The sequence below is a fragment of the Petromyzon marinus genome, chromosome 71 (genome assembly GCF_048934315.1).
Source record: "Petromyzon marinus isolate PM22_M1 ecotype Great Lakes invasive population chromosome 71, UKy_Petmar_22M1.pri1.0, whole genome shotgun sequence".
Lineage (NCBI taxonomy): Eukaryota > Metazoa > Chordata > Hyperoartia > Petromyzontiformes > Petromyzontidae > Petromyzon > Petromyzon marinus.
Window position 1 is genome coordinate 5,620,535 of NC_133737.1, and position 18,356 is coordinate 5,638,890.

Consider the following 18,356-nt stretch of genomic DNA (forward strand, 5'->3'; position numbering starts at 1 on the left):
ATACAGACAGACACAGACACACACATACACACACAGACTCACCCACACATCCAACACACAAACACACACACATACAGACACACAGAAATCACCCTGCCAAAATTACACACACACATACACAGACTCACTCACCCATCCAACACACAAACACACAGACACACACATACACACATACAGACACACAGACACACAGAAATCACCCTGCTAAAATTACACATACACACACATACACAGACTCACCCACCCATCCAACACACACATACAGATACACACACACACACAGATGCAAATAGACTTACAGAATCATCCAGCCAAAATGACACAGACACACACATACACACAGACTCACCCACCCATCCAACACACACACACACAGATGCAAAGAGACTTAGAAGAATCACCCAGCCAAAATCACACAGACACACACATACACACAGATACACACAGATACACCCAGACACACATACAGACACACACACACACACTCAAAACTATATAAGGCAGATAGCACTCAATTGAAATTTCTGCATCTCTGTCTGCAGACGTGTTCTGTCTGTGTGTGTGTCTCTCTCTCTCTGTGTGTGTCTGTCTGTGTGTCTCTCTGTCTGTCTGTGTGTCTCTCTGTCTGTCTGTGTGTCTCTCTGTGTGTGTCTCTCTGTGTGTCTCTCTCTGTGTGTGTGTCTCTCTGTGTGTGTGTCTGTCTGAGTGTGTGTCTCTCTGTGTGTGTGTGTGTCGCTGGCGATATCAAACATGGGCAAAGCCATGTTGAAGCTTTGCACTACGTTGATGGTACTGGTGTTCAGTGGAACAGCTGAGAGTAAAGGTGAGTCGGTGGGGTGAGTGAGTGGGTGAGTGGGTGAGTGGGTCAGTGAGTGGGTGGGTGAGTGAGTGGGTGAGTGGGTGGGTGAGTGGGTGAGTGGGTGAATGGGTGGGTGGGTGGGTGAGTGAGTGGGTGGGTGAGTGAGTGAGTGGGTGGGTGGGTGAGTGGGTGAGTGAGTGAGTGGGTGAGTGGGTCAGTGAGTGGGTGGGTGAGTGAGTGAGTGGGTGAGTGAGTTGGTGAGTGAGTGGGTGGGTGGGTGGGTGAGTGAGTGGGTGAGTGAGTGAGTGGGTGAGTGAGTGGGTGAGTGGGTGGATGGGTGGGTGAGTGAGTGGGTCAGTGAGTGGGTGAGTGAGTGAGTGGGTGAGTGAGTGCGTCAGTGAGTGGGTGAGTGAGTGAATGGGTGGGTGAGTGAGTGGGTGGGTGGGTGAGTGAGTGGGTGGGTGAGTGAGTGGGTCAGTGAGTGGGTGAGTGAGTGAGTGGGTGAGTGAGTGAGTGGGTGAGTGAGTGGGTGGGTGAGTGAGTGGGTGGGTGAGTGAGTGGGTGAGTGGGTGGGTGGGTGGGTGAGTGGGTCAGTGAGTGGGTGGGTGAGTGAGTGGGTGAGTGAGTGAGTGGGTGAGTGAGTGGGTCAGTGAGTGGGTGAGTGAGTGGGTGGGTGGGTGGGTCAGTGAGTGGGTGGGTGAGTGAGTGGGTGAGTGAGTGGGTGGGTGAGTGGGTGGGTGAGTGGGTGGGTGAGTGAGTGGGTGAGTGGGTGGGTGAGGGAGTGAGTGAGTGGGTGAGTGGGTGGGTGGGTGAGTGAGTGGGTGGGTGAGTGGGTGGGTGAGTGAGTGGGTGAGTGAGTGGGTCAGTGAGTGGGTGAGTGAGTGAGTGGGTGAGTGAGTGGGTGAGTGAGTGAGTGGGTCAGTGAGTGGGTGGGTGGGTGAGTGAGTGAGTGGGTGGGTCAGTGGGTGAGTGGGTGAGTGAGTGGGTGAGTGAGTGGGTGGGTGAGTGAGTGAGTGAGTGGGTGGGTGAGTGAGTGAGTGGGTGGGTGGGTGAGTGAGTGGGTGGGTGGGTGAGTGAGTGGGTGAGTGGGTGGGTGGGTGAGTGAGTGGGTGAGTGAGTGGGTCAGTGAGTGGGTGAGTGAGTGGGTGAGTGAGTGGGTGAGTGAGTGGGTGAGTGAGTGAGTGAGTGGGTGAGTGGGTGAGTGAGTGGGTGAGTGGGTGGATGGGTGGGTGAGTGAGTGGGTCAGTGAGTGGGTGAGTGAGTGAGTGGGTGAGTGAGTGCGTCAGTGAGTGGGTGAGTGAGTGAATGGGTGGGTGAGTGAGTGGGTGGGTGGGTGAGTGAGTGGGTGGGTGAGTGAGTGGGTGAGTGGGTGGGTGAGTGGGTGGGTGAGTGAGTGAGTGGGTGAATGGGTGGGTGGGTGGGTGAGTGAGTGGGTGGGTGAGTGAGTGAGTGGGTGGGTGGGTGAGTGGGTGAGTGAGTGAGTGGGTGAGTGGGTCAGTGAGTGGGTGGGTGAGTGAGTGAGTGGGTGAGTGAGTTGGTGAGTGAGTGGGTGGGTGGGTGGGTGAGTGAGTGGGTGAGTGAGTGAGTGGGTGAGTGAGTGGGTGAGTGGGTGGATGGGTGGGTGAGTGAGTGGGTCAGTGAGTGGGTGAGTGAGTGAGTGGGTGAGTGAGTGCGTCAGTGAGTGGGTGAGTGAGTGAATGGGTGGGTGAGTGAGTGGGTGGGTGGGTGAGTGAGTGGGTGGGTGAGTGAGTGGGTCAGTGAGTGGGTGAGTGAGTGAGTGAGTGGGTGAGTGAGTGAGTGGGTGAGTGAGTGGGTGGGTGAGTGAGTGGGTGGGTGAGTGAGTGGGTGAGTGGGTGGGTGGGTGGGTGAGTGGGTCAGTGAGTGGGTGGGTGAGTGAGTGGGTGAGTGAGTGAGTGGGTGAGTGAGTGGGTCAGTGAGTGGGTGAGTGAGTGGGTGGGTGGGTGGGTCAGTGAGTGGGTGGGTGAGTGAGTGGGTGAGTGAGTGGGTGGGTGAGTGGGTGGGTGAGTGGGTGGGTGAGTGGGTGGGTGAGTGAGTGGGTGAGTGGGTGGGTGAGGGAGTGAGTGAGTGGGTGAGTGGGTGGGTGGGTGAGTGAGTGGGTGGGTGAGTGGGTGGGTGAGTGAGTGGGTGAGTGAGTGGGTCAGTGAGTGGGTGAGTGAGTGAGTGGGTGAGTGAGTGGGTGAGTGAGTGAGTGGGTCAGTGAGTGGGTGGGTGGGTGAGTGAGTGAGTGGGTGGGTCAGTGGGTGAGTGGGTGAGTGAGTGGGTGAGTGAGTGGGTGGGTGAGTGAGTGAGTGGGTGGGTGAGTGAGTGAGTGAGTGGGTGGGTGGGTGGGTGAGTGAGTGGGTGGGTGGGTGAGTGAGTGGGTGAGTGGGTGGGTGGGTGAGTGAGTGGGTGAGTGAGTGGGTCAGTGAGTGGGTGAGTGAGTGGGTGAGTGAGTGGGTGAGTGAGTGGGTGAGTGAGTGAGTGAGTGGGTGAGTGAGTGAGTGGGTGAGTGAGTGAGTGGGTGGGTGAGTGGGTGGGTGGGTGAGTGAGTGAGTGGGTGGGTGAGTGGATGAGTGAGTGAGTGGGTGAGTGAGTGGGTGAGTGAGTGAGTGGGTGGGTGGGTGAGTGAGTGAGTGGGTGAGTGAGTGGGTGGGTGGGTGAGTGAGTGGGTGGGTGGGTGAGTGAGTGGGTGAGTGAGTGGGTCAGTGAGTGGGTGAGTGAGTGGGTGAGTGAGTGGGTGAGTGAGTTGGTGAGTGAGTGAGTGGGTGAGTGAGTGAGTGGGTGAGTGAGTGAGTGAGTGGGTAGGTGAGTGGGTGGGTGGGTGGGTGAGTGAGTGGGTGAGTGGGTCAGTGAGTGGGTGGGTGAGTGAGTGAGTGGGTGGGTGAGTGGGTGGGTGGGGTGAGTGGGTGGGTGGGTGAGTGAGTGGGTGAGTGAGTGGGTCAGTGAGTGGGTGAGTGAGTGGGTGAGTGAGTGCGTGGGTGGGTGAGTGGGTGAGTGAGTGAGTGGGTGAGTGAATGGGTGAGTGAGTGAGTGGGTGAGTGAGTGAGTGAGTGGGTGAGTGAGTGGGTGAGTGGGTGAGTGAGTGAGTGGGTGGGTGGGTGGGTGAGTGAGTGAGTGGGTGAGTGGGTGGGTGGGTGGGTGGGTGAGTGAGTGGGTGGGTGAGTGAGTGGGTGAGTGAGTGAGTGGGTGGGTGGGTGGGCGAGTGGGCGAGTGGGTGAGTGAGTGGGTGAGTGAGTGAGTGGGTGAGTGGGTGAGTGGGTGGGTGAGTGGGTGGGTGGGTGAGTGAGTGAGTGGGTGGGTGAGTGAGTGGTGAGTGAGTGAGTGAGTGGGTAAGTGAGTGAGTGAGTGAGTGGGTGAGTGGGTAGGTGAGTGGGTGAGTGGGTGGGTCAGTGAGTGGGTGGGTGAGTGGGTCAGTGGGTTAGTGGGTGGGTGAGTGGGTGGGTGAGTGGGTGGGTGAGTGGGTGAGTGAGTGAGTGAGTGGGTGGGTGGGTGATTGAGTGAGTGGGTGGGTGAGTGAGTGGGTGAGTGAGTGGGTGAGGGGGTAGTGAGTGGTGAGTGGGTGGTGAGTGGGTGAGTGAGTGGGTGAGTGAGTGAGTGAGTGGGTGAGTGAGTGAGTGGGTGAGTGAGTGGGTGAGTGGGTGGGTGGGTGAGTGGGTGAGTGGATGAGTGAGTGAGTGGGTGAGTGAGTGAGTGAGTGAGTGGTTGAGTGAGTGAGTGAGTGGGTGAGTGAGTGGGTGAGTGGGTGGGTGGGTGAGTGGGTGAGTGGATGAGTGAGTGAGTGGGTGAGTGAGTGAGTGGGTGAGTGTGTGGGTGTGTGGGTGGGTAAGTGAGTGGGTTGGTGAGTGGGTGGGTGGGTGAGTGCGTGAGTGGATGGGTGGGTGGGTGAGTGAGTGAGTGGGTGAGTGAGTAGGTGAGTGAGTCAGTGAGTGGGTGGGTGAGTGAGTGGGTGAGTGAGTGGGTGAGTGGGTGAGTGAGTGGGTGAGTGGGTGAGTGGGTGGGTGGGTGGGTGAGTGAGTGAGTGGGTGGGTGGGTGAGTGGGTGGGTGAGTGGGTGAGTGGATGGGTGAGTGAGTGAGTGGGTGAGTGGGTGAGTGGATGGGTGAGTGAGTGAGTGTGTGAGTGGGTGAGTGGGTGGGTGAGTGAGTGAGTGGGTGAGTGGGTGGGTGGGTGGAAGGGTGGATGGGTGAGTGAGTGAGTGGGTAAGTGAGTGGGTGAATGAATGAGTGGGTGAGTGACTGAGTGATTGAGTGACTGAGTGAGTCGGTGAGTGGGTGAGTGAGTGAGTGGGTGAGGTGGGTGAGTGAGTGAGTGGGTGAGTGGGTGGTTGAGTGAGTGAATGGGTGATGGGGTGAGTGAGTGAGTGGGTGAGTGAGTGGGTGGGTGAGTGGGTGAATTAATGAGTGGGTGAGTGACTGAGTGATTGAGTGACTGAGTGAGTCGGTGAGTGGGTGAGTGAGTGAGTGGATGGGTGAGTGAGTGTGTGAGTGGGTGCGGGTGAGTGGGTGGTTGAGTGAGTGAATGGGTGATGGGGTGAGTGAGTGAGTGGGTGAGTGAGTGGGTGGGTGAGTGGGTGAATGAATGAGTGGGTGAGTGACTGAGTGATTGAGTGACTGAGTGAGTCAGTGAGTGGGTGAGTGGATGGGTGAGTGAGTGAGTGTGTGAGTGGGTGAGTGAGTGAGTGGGTGAGTGGGTGGTTGAGTGAGTGAATGGGTGATGGGGTGAGTGAGTGAGTGAGTGGGTGAGTGGGAGGGTGAGTCAGTGGGTGAGTGAGTGGGTGAGTGGGAGGGTGAGTGAGTGGGTGAGTGAGTGAGTGGGTGAGTGGGTGGGTGAGTGAGTGTGTGAGTGAGTGAGTGGGTGAGTGAGTGAGTGGGTGAGTGGATGGGTGGGTGGGTGAGCGGATGATGATGATGATACTACTGATGATGATGACACTACTACTGATGATGATGATACTACTACTGATGATGATACTACTACTGATGATGATAATACTACTACTGATGATGATACTACTACTGATGATGATAATACTACTACTGATGATACTACTACTGATGATGATGATACTACTACTGATGATGATGATACTACTGATGAAGATGATACTACTACTGATGATGATAATACTACTACTGATGATACTACTACTGATGATGATGATACTACTATTGATGCTGATGATGATACTGATGATGATACTACTACTGATGATGATGATACTGATGATGATGATACTACTACTGATGATGCTGATGATGATAGTACTACTGATGATGATGATGATACTGATGATGATGATAGTACTACTGATGATGATACTGATGATGATACTGATGATGATGATACTGATGATGATGATACTGATGATGATACTGATGATGATGATACTGATGATGATACTGATGATGATACTGATGATGATGATACTGATGATGATGATGATACTGATGATGATGATAATGATGATGATGATACTGATGATGATACTGATGATGATGATGATGATACTGATGATGATACTGATGATGATGATGATGATACTGATGATGATACTGATGATGATGATACTGATGATGATGATGGTACTGATGATGATACTACTACTGATGATGATGACACTACTACTGATGATGATGATGATGATACTGATGATGATACTAATACTGATGATGATGATACTACTACTGATGATGATACTACTACTGATGATGATGATACTAATACTGATGATGATGATACTACTGATGATGATACTACTACTGATGATGATGATGATGATACTGATGATGATGATGATACTGATGATGATACTGATGATGATGATGATGATACTGATGATGATACTGATGATGATGATACTGATGATGATGATGGTACTGATGATGATACTACTACTGATGATGATGACACTACTACTGATGATGATGATGATACTACTACTGATGATGATACTACTACTGATGATGATGATACTACTACTGATGATGATGATGATACTGATGATGATGATGATACTACTACTGATGATGATGATACTGATGATGATGACACTACTACTGATGATGATGATACTACTACTACTGATGATGCTGATGATGATGCTGATGATGATACTACTACTGATGATGATGATACTACTACTGATGATGATGATGATACTACTACTGATGATGATGATGATACTGATGATGATGATGATGATACTGATGATGATGTTGCTTTAGGAGTGATGCGGAGAGAAGATGAATCGTTCCCACATTTGAAGTCGCGACTCTGCGGGGGTCTCAATGGACTTGGAGAGGACGCATACAGATCACAGTGAGACAGCTACACAGCTACACACACAGCTACATAGCTACCTAGCCAGCTACATACACAGTGAGACAGCTACACAGCTACACAGCTACATAGCTACACACACAGACAGCTACACACACAGACAGCTACACACACAGACAGCTACACACACAGCTACATACACAGACAGCTACACAGCTACACACACAGCTACAGATCACAGTGAGACAGCTACACAGCTACACACACACAGCTACACACACAGTGAGACAGCTACACACACAGCTACATAGCCAGATACACACACAGTGAGACAGCTACACAGCTACACACACAGCTACACACACAGACAGCTACACACACAGACAGCTACACACACAGCTACATACACAGACAGCTACACAGCTACACACACAGCTACAGATCACAGTGAGACAGCTACACAGCTACACACACACAGCTACACACACAGTGAGACAGCTACACACACAGCTACATAGCCAGATACACACACAGTGAGACAGCTACACAGCTACACACACAGCTACACACACAGACAGCTACACACACAGACAGCTACACACACAGCTACACAGACAGCTACACAGCTACACACACAGCTACATAGCCAGCTACACACATAGCTACATACACAGTGAGACAGCTACACAGCTACACACACAGCTACACACACAGCTACACACACAGTGAGACAGCTACACACACAGCTACCTAGCCAGATACATACACAGTGAGACAGCTACACAGCTACACATACAGCTACACACACAGTGAGACAGCTACACAGACAGCTACACACACAGCTACACACACAGCTACACACACAGCTACATAGCTACACACACAGCTACACACACAGACAGCTACACAGCTACACAGACAGCTACACACACAGCTACATAGCCAGCTACACACACAGCTACACACACAGTGAGACAGCTACACAGCTACATAGCCAGCTACACACACAGCTACATAGCCAGCTACACACATAGCTACATAGCCAGCTACACAGCTACACACACAGCTACCTAGCCAGCTACATACACAGTGAGACAGCTACACAGCTACACAGACAGCTACACACACAGCTACATAGCCAGCTACACACATAGCTACATAGCCAGCTACACAGCTACACACACAGCTACCTAGCCAGCTACATACACAGTGAGACAGCTACACAGCTACACAGACAGCTACACACACAGCTACATAGCCAGCTACACACATAGCTACATAGCCAGCTACACAGCTACACACACAGCTACCTAGCCAGCTACATACACAGTGAGACAGCTACACAGCTACACAGACAGCTACACACACAGCTACATAGCCAGCTACACACATAGCTACATAGCCAGCTACACAGCTACACACACAGCTACCTAGCCAGCTACATACACAGTGAGACAGCTACACAGCTACACAGACAGCTACACACACAGCTACATAGCCAGCTACACACATAGCTACATACAGAGTGAGACAGCTACACAGCTACACAGCCAGCTACACACACAGTGAGACAGCTACACACACAGACAGCTACACACACAGCTACACACACAGCTACACACACAGCTACATAGCTACACACACAGCTACATACACAGACATCTACACACACAGCTACACACAGCTACACAGACAGCTACACACACAGCTACATAGCCAGCTACACACATAGCTACATACACAGCTACACACACAGTGAGACAGCTACACACACAGACAGCTACAACACAGCTACACACACAGTGAGACAGCTACACACACAGCTACATAGCTACACACACAGCTACACACACAGCTACACAGCTACACAGACAGCTACCTAGCCAGCTACACACACAGCTACCTAGCCAGCTACACACACAGCTACATAGCCAGCTACACAGCTACACACACAGCTTCCTAGCCAGCTACACACACAGTGAGACAGCTACACAGCTACACAGACAGCTACACACACAGCTACACACACAGCTACACACATAGCTACATACACAGCTACACACACAGTGAGACAGCTACACACACAGCTACCTAGCCAGATACACACATAGCTACATACACAGTGAGACAGCTACACAGCTACACAGCCAGCTACACACACAGCTACATAGCTACACACACAGCTACACACACAGACAGCTACACAGCTACACAGACAGCTACACACACAGCTACATAGCCAGCTACACACATAGCTACATACACAGTGAGACAGCTACACAGCTACATAGCCAGCTACACACACAGCTACATAGCCAGCTACACACATAGCTACATAGCCAGCTACACAGCTACACACACAGCTACCTAGCCAGCTACATACACAGTGAGACAGCTACACAGCTACACAGACAGCTACACACACAGCTACATACACAGCTACACACACAGTGAGACAGCTACACACACAGCTACAGATCACAGTGAGACAGCTACACAGCTACATAGCCAGCTACACAGCTACACACACAGCTACATAGCCAGCTACATACACAGTGAGACAGCTACACAGCTACACAGACAGCTACACAGCTACACACACAGCTACCTAGCCAGCTACACACATAGCTACATACACAGTGAGACAGCTACACAGCTACACAGACAGCTACACACACAGCTACATACACAGCTACACACACAGTGAGACAGCTACACACACAGCTACATAGCCAGCTACACACATAGCTACACACACAGTGAGACAGCTACACAGCTACATAGCCAGCTACACACATAGCTACATACACAGCTACACACACAGTGAGACAGCTACACACACAGCTACACACACAGCTACACACACAGCTACATAGCCAGCTACACACATAGCTACACACACAGTGAGACAGCTACACAGCTACACACACAGCTTCCTAGCCAGCTACAGATCACAGTGAGACAGCTACACAGCTACACAGACAGCTACACACACAGCTACATAGCCAGCTACACACACAGCTACACAGCCAGCTACACACACAGTGAGACAGCTACACAGCTACACAGACAGCTACACACACAGTGAGACAGCTACACAGCTACACAGACAGCTACACACACAGCTACATAGCCAGCTACACACATAGCTACATACACAGTGAGACAGCTACACAGCTACACACACAGCTACACACATAGCTACATACACAGTGAGACAGCTACACAGCTACACAGCCAGCTACACACACAGTGAGACAGCTACATACACAGACAGCTACACACACAGCTACACACACAGCTACACAGCTACATAGCTACACACACAGCTACACACACAGACAGCTACACACACAGACAGCTACACACACAGCTACACACAGCTACACAGACAGCTACACACACAGCTACATAGCCAGCTACACACACAGCTACACACACAGCTACATAGCTACACACACAGCTACACACACAGACAGCTACATACACAGACAGCTACACACACAGCTACACACACAGCTACACACACAGCTACACAGCTACATAGCTACACACACAGCTACACACACAGACAGCTACACACACAGACAGCTACACACACAGTGAGACAGCTACACACAAAGCTACACACACAGCTACACACTCAGCTACACACACAGTGAGACAGCTACACAGACAGCTACACACACAGACAGCTACACACACAGTGAGACAGCAACACACACAGCAACACACACAGCTACCTAGCCAGCTACACAGCCAGCTACACAGCCAGCTACCTACACACACAGCTAGCTACACACACAGCTACACACACAGCTACACACACAGCAACACACACAGCTACCTAGCCAGCTACACAGCCAGCTACCTACACACACAGCTAGCTACACACACAGCTACCTACACACACAGCTACACACACAGCTACCTAGCCAGCTACACACACACCTACCTAGCCAGCTACACACACACCTACCTAGCCAGCTACACACACAGCTACCTAGCCAGCTACACACACAGTGAGACAGCTACACACACATCTACCTATACAGCTACCTACCCAGCTACCTACACAGATAGCTGCATAGCCAGCTACACAGCCAGCTATCTACACAGCTATCTACACCGCTACCTAACCAGCTACACAGCTACCCACACAGCCAGCTACCTACACAGCTACCTACACAGCTACTTACCCAGCTACCTACACAGCTACACACACAGCTACCTACACAGCTATCTACACAGCCAGCTACCTACCCAGCTACCTACACAGCTACACAGCCAGCTACACAGTTACAGTAGCTTGCCAGCTAGCGACCTACTCACTCACTCACCCACTCACTCACTCACTCACCCACACACCCACTCACTCACTCAACCACTCACTCACTCACTCACCCACCCACTCACCCACTCACTCACTCAACCACCCACCCACTCACCCACCCACTCACCCACTCACTCACTCACCCACTCACTCACTCACCCACCCACTCACTCACTCACCCACCCACTCACTCACTCACCCACCCACTCACTCACTCACCCACTCACTCACTCACCCACCCACCCACTCACCCACTCACTCACCCACTCACTCACTCACTCACCCACTCACTCACTCACTCACCCACCCACTCACCCACTCACTCACCCACTCACTCACCCACTCACCCACTCACTCACCCACTCACTCACCACTCACCCACCCACTAACTCACTCACTCACCCACCCACTCACTCACTCATCCACCCACTCACTCACCCACCCACTCAGTCACTCACTCACCCACTCACTCACTCACCCACCCACTCACCCACTCACTCACTCACTCACCCACTCACCCACCCACCCACTCACTCACCCACCCACCCACTCATCCACCCACTCACTCACCCACCCACTCACTCACTCACTCACCACTCACACACTCACACCCACTCACCCACCCACCCACTCACTCACTCACTCACCCACTCACTCACCCACTCACACTCGCTCACTCACCCACTCACCCACTCCCCACTCACTCACCCCACTCACCCACTCACTCCACCCACCCACCCACTCACCCACCCACTCACTCACTCACTCACCCACCCACTCACCCACTCACTCACTCACCCACTCACCACTTACCCACTCACTCACTCACCCACCCCCACCCACTCACCCACCCACCCTCACTCACCCACCCACTCACCCACTCACCTCACTCACTCACCACTCACCCACTCTACCCACTCACTCCCACCCACCCACTCACTCACCCACTCACTCACTCACTCACCCACTCACTTACCCACTCACTCACTCACCCACTCACTTACTCACTCACCCACTCACTCACCCACTCACTCAATCACCCACTCACTCACCCACCCACTCACCCACCCACTCACCCACTCACTCACTCACCCACTCACCCACTCACTCACCCACTCACTCACTCACTCACCACCCACTCACCCACTCACTCACCACTCACCCACCCACCCACTCACCCACCCACTCACTCACTCACCCACTCACTCACCCACTCACCCACTCACTCACCCACTCACTCACCCACTCACCCACCCACTCACTCACTCACTCACCCACTCACTCACTCATCCACCCACTCACTCACCCACTCACTCACTCACTCACCCACTCACTCACTCACCCACCCACTCACCCACTCACTCACTCACTCACCCACTCACCCACCCACCCACTCACTCACCCACCCACCCACTCATCCACCCACTCACTCACCCACCCACCCACCCACTCACTCACTCACCCACTCACCCACCCACTCACCCACCCACTCACTCACTCACCCACTCACTCACCCACTCACTCGCTCACTCACCCACTCACCCACTCACTCACCCACTCACCCACTCACTCACCCACCCACCCACCCACTCACCCACCCACCCACCCACTCACTCACTCACTCACCCACCCACTCACCCACTCACTCACCCACTCACCACTTACCCACTCACTCACTCACCCACCCACCCACTCACCCACCCACCCACCCACTCACTCACCCACCCACTCACCCACTCACTCACTCACCCACTCACCACTTACCCACTCACTCACTCACCCACCCACCCACCCACTCACTCACCCACTCACTCACTCACTCACCCACTCACTCACCCACTCACCCACTCACCCACTCACTCACCCACTCACTCACTCACCCACTCACTCACTCACCCACTCACTCACTCACTCATCCACTCACTCACCCACCCACTCACTCACTCACCCACCCACCCACTCACTCACTCACCCACTCACTCATTCATCCACTCACTCACTCACTCACCCACTCACCCACCCACCCACTCACCCACCCACCCACTCATCCACCCACTCACTCACCCACCCACCCAACTCACTCACTCACCCCACCCACCCACCCACTCCACTCACCCACCCACCCACTCACTCACTCACCCACTCACTCACCCACTCACTCACTCACTCACCCACTCACCCACTCACTCACCCACTCACCCACTCACTCACCCACCCACCCACCCACCCACTCACTCACTCACCCACCCACTCACCCACTCACTCACTCACCCACTCACCACTTACCCACTCACTCACCCACCCACCCACCCACTCACCCACCCACCCACCCACTCACTCACTCACTCACCCACCCACTCACCCACTCACTCACTTACCCACTCACCACTTACCCACTCACTCACTCACCCACCCACCCACCCACTCACTCATCCACTCACTCACTCACTCACCCACCCACCCACCCACTCACTCACCTACCCACCCACCCACTCACTCACCCACCCACCCACTCACTCACTCACCCACTCACCCACCCACTCACTCACCCGCTCACTCACTCACTCACCCACCCACTCACTCACCCACTCACTCACCCAATCATTCACTCACCTACCCACCCACTCACTCACTCACCCACCCACTCACTCACCCACCCACTCACTCACCCACCCACTCACCCACCCACCCACTCACTCACTCACCCACCCACCCACTCACTCACCCACTCACTCACTCACCCACCCACTCACTCACTCACTCACCCACCCACTCACTCACCCAATCATTCACTCACCTACCCACTCACTCACTCACCTACCCACCCACCCACTCACCCACTCACTCACTCACCCACCCACCCACCCACTCACTCACCCACTCACCCACCCACCCACTCACCCACTCACTCACCCACTCACTCACTCACCCACCCACTCACTCACCCACCCACTCACCCACTCACTCACTCACCCACCCACTCACTCACCCACTCACTCACACACCCCACTCACTCACCCACTCACTCACCCAATCATTCACTCACCTACCCACTCACTCACTCACCTACCCACCCACCCACTCACCCACTCACTCACTCACCCACTCACTCACTCACCCACCCACTCACTCACCCACTCACCCACCCACTCACTCACCCACTCACTCACCCACCCACTCACTCACCCACCCACCATTCTCTCTTCACAGCTGCGTTGTTTACTACACGAAACGGATGGGCGTGGTCTCCCTTGATCACGTGGAGGAGTTGGCCAATCACTGCCTCCGCATCGCGAAGCAATGCTGTGCTGAAGGAGCTGCAGATGACTGCTTACAAACTGAGGTGGGTGGGTGAGTGAGTGGGTGGGTGAGTGAGTGGGTGGGTGAGTGAGTGGGTGGGTGAGTGAGTGGGTGGGTGAGTGAGTGGGTGAGTGGGTGAGTGGGTGGGTGGGTGAGTGGGTGAGTGAGTGGGTGAGTGGGTGGGTGAGTGAGTGGGTGGGTGAGTGAGTGAGTGGGTGAGTGAGTGGGTGGGTGAGTGAGTGAGTGGGTGAGTGAGTGAGTGGGTGAGTGAGTGGGTGGGTGAGTGAGTGAGTGGGTGAGTGAGTGGGTGGGTGAGTGAGTGAGTGGGTGAGTGAGTGGGTGGGTGAGTGGGTGAGTGAGTGGGTGAGTGGGTGAGTGGGTGGGTGGGTGAGTGGGTGGGTGAGTGAGTGAGTGGGTGGGTAGGTGAGTGGGTAGGTGAGTGAGTGGGTGGGTGGGTGATTGGGTGAGTGGGTGGGTGAGTGGGTGGGTGGGTGAGTGGGTGAGTGAGTGGGTGAGTGAGTGAATGAGTGGGTGGGTGAGTGAGTGAATGAGTGGGTGGGTGAGTGAGTGGGTGAGTGAATGGGTGAGTGAGTGCGTGAGTGAGTGAGTGGGAGAGTGGGTGGGTGAGTGAGTGGGTGAGTGGATGAGTGAGTGGGTGGGTGGGTGAGTGAGTGGGTGAGTGAATGAGTGAGTGAGTGGGAGAGTGAGTGGGTGAGTGAGTGGGTGAGTGAGTGAGTAGGTGGGTGAGTGGGTGGGTGAGTGAGTGTATGGGTGGGTGAGTGAGTGAGTGGGTGGGTGGGTGAGTGAGTGGGTGAGTGAATGAGTGAGTGAGTGGGAGAGTGAGTGGGTGAGTGAGTGGGTGAGTGAGTGAGTAGGTGGGTGAGTGGGTGGGTGAGTGAGTGTATGGGTGGGTGAGTGAGTGAGTGGGTGGGTGGGTGAGTGGGTGAGTGAGTGGGTGGGTGAGTGAGTGAGTGGGTGAGTGAGTGAGTGGGTGAGTGGGTGGGTGGGTGGGTGAGTGGGTGGGTGAGTGGGCGAGTGAGTGAGTGGGTGAGTTGGTGGGTGGGTGGGTGAGTGGGTGGGTGGGTGAATGAGTGAGTGGGTGAGTGGGTGAGTGGGTGAGTGAGTGGGTGAGTGGGTGAGTGGGTGAGTGAGTGGGTGGATGAGTGAGTGGGTGGGTGAGTGAGTGGGTGGGTGGGTGAGTGGGTGGGTGGGTGAGTGGGCGAGTGAGTGAGTGGGTGAGTTGGTGGGTGGGTGGGTGAGTGGGTGGGTGGGTGAATGAGTGAGTGGGTGAGTGGGTGAGTGGGTGAGTGAGTGGGTGAGTGGGTGAGTGGGTGAGTGAGTGGGTGGATGAGTGAGTGGGTGGGGTGAGTGAGTGGGTGGGTGGGTGAGTGGGTGGGTGGGTGAGTGGGTGGGTGGGTGAGTGGGTGGGTGGGTGAATGAGTGAGTGGGTGGGTGAGTGGCTGGGTGAGTGAGTGGGTGGGTGAGGGAGTGGGTGGGTGAGTGAGTGGGTGAGTGGGTGGGTGATTGGGTGGGTGGATGAGTGAGTGGGTGGGTGAGTGAGTGGGTGGGTGAGTGGGTGGGTGGGTGTGTGAGTGAGTGGGTGGGTGAGTGGGTGGGTGGGTGGGTGAGTGAGTGGGTGGGTGAGTGGGTGGGTGAGTGAGTGGGTGAGTGGGTGGGTGGGTGAGTGGGTGGATGGGTGGGTGAGTGAGTGAGTTGGTGGGTGGGTAAGTGAGTGGGTGAGTGGGTGGGTGGGTGAGTGGGTGGATGGGTGGGTGAGTGAGTGGGTGAGTGGGTGGGTAAGTGAGTGGGTGAGTGGATGGGTGGGTGGGTGAGTGAGTGGGTTGGTGGGTGGGTGAGTGAGTGGGTGAGTGGGTGGGTGAGTGGTGAGTCAGTGGGTGAGTGGGTGAGTGAGTGGGTGAGTGGGTGGGTGGGTGAGAGAGTGGGTGGGTGAGTGGGTGGGTGGGTGGCTGAGTGAGTGGGTGAGTGGGTGGGTGAGTGGTGAGTCAGTGGGTGAGTGGGTGAGTGAGTGGGTGAGTGGGTGAGTGAGTGGGTGAGTGGTGAGTGAGTGGGTGAGTGAGTGGGTGAGTGAGTGAGTGGGTGAGTGGGTGAGTGGATGGGTGGGTGGGTGAGTGAGTGAATGAGTGGGTGAGTGAGTGGGTGAGTGGGTGGGTGAGTGAGTGAGTGGGTGAGTGAATGGGTGAGTGGGTGAGTGAGTGCGTGAGTGAGTGGGAGAGTGAGTGGGTGAGTGAGTGGGTGAGTGAGTGAGTAGGTGGGTGAGTGGGTGGGTGAGTGAGTGTATGGGTGGGTGAGGTGAGTGAGTGGGTGGGTGAGTGGGTGAGTGAGTGGGTGGGTGAGTGAGTGAGTGGGTGAGTGAGTGAGTGAGTGGGTGAGTGGGTGGGTGGGTGAGTGGGTGGGTGAGTGGGCGAGTGAGTGAGTGGGTGAGTTGGTGGGTGGGTGAGTGATTGGGTGAGTTGGTGGGTGAGGTGAGTGGGTGAGTGGGTGAGTGAGTGGGTGAGTGGTGGGTGAGTGAGTGGGTGAGTGAGTGAGTGGGTGAGTGAGTGAGTGGGTGAGTGAGTGGGTGAGTGAGTGAGTGGGTGAGTGGGTGAGTGAGTGATTGGGTGGGTGAGTGAGTGATTTGGTGAGTGAGTGAGTGGGTGGGTGGGTGAGTGAGTGAGTGAGTGGGTGGGTGAGTGAGTGGGTGGGTGGGTGGGTGAGTGGGTGGGTGAGTGGGTGGGTGAGTGGGTGAGTGAGTGAGTGAGTGGGTGAGTGGGTGAGTGGGTGGGTGGGTGAGTGAGTGGGTGAGTGGGTGGGTGGGTGGGTGAGTGAGTGGGTGAGTGAGTGGGTGGGTGGGTGAGTGAGTGAGTGGGTGGGTGAGTGAGTGGGTGGGTGGGTGGGTGAGTGGGTGGGTGAGTGGGTGGGTGAGTGGGTGAGTGAGTGAGTGAGTGGGTGAGTGGGTGAGTGAGTGAGTGAGTTGGTGACTATGTGAGTGGGTGAGTGGGTGCGTGAGTGAGTGAGTGGGTAGGTGAGTGGGTGAGTGGGTGGGTGGGTGAGTGAGTGAGTGAGTGGGTGAGTGGGTGAGTGGGTGGGTGGGTGGGTGAGTGGGTGAGTGAGTGAGTGAGTGGGTGAGTGAGTGAGTGGGTGAGTGAGTGGGTGAGTGAGTGGGTGAGTGGTGAGTGAGTGGGTGAGTGAGTGGGTGAGTGAGTGGGTGAGTGGGTGAGTGGGTGAGTGAGTGGGTGAGTGGGTGAGTGAGTGGGTTAGTGGGTGAGTGAGTGCGTGAGTGAGTGAGTGGGTGGGTGAATGGGTGAGTGAGTGGTTGGGTGGGTGAATGGGTGGCTGAGTGAGTGGTGAGTGGGTGGGTGAGTGGTGAGTCAGTGGGTGAGTGGGTGAGTGAGTGGGTGAGTGGGTGAGTGAGTGGGTGAGTGGTGAGTGAGTGGGTGAGTGAGTGGGTGAGTGAGTGAGTGAGTGGGTGAGTGGGTGAGTGGATGGGTGGGTGGGTGAGTGAGTGGGTGAGTGGGTGGGTGAGTGAGTGAGTGGGTGAGTGAATGGGTGGGTGGGTGAGTGGGTGAGTGGGTGAGTGATTGACTTAGTGGGTGAGTGAGTGGGTGAGAGTGAGTGGGTGAGCGAGTGAGTGAGTGGGTGAGTGAGT

General features: G+C 54.9%; 1 protein-coding gene across 1 annotated transcript in view; it reads left to right on the plus strand.

Moving 5' to 3' along the window:
- The first annotated feature begins 434 nt into the window (after positions 1–434).
- Positions 435–18,356, plus strand: part of SDS-1 (serum albumin SDS-1) — a 129,747-nt gene continuing 111,825 nt past the window's right edge. The window contains 3 exon segments of the mRNA XM_076055339.1: positions 435–823; positions 7,023–7,116; positions 14,621–14,753. Coding sequence (XP_075911454.1) covers positions 751–823; positions 7,023–7,116; positions 14,621–14,753 — 300 coding nt within the window. The 5' untranslated portion in view covers positions 435–750.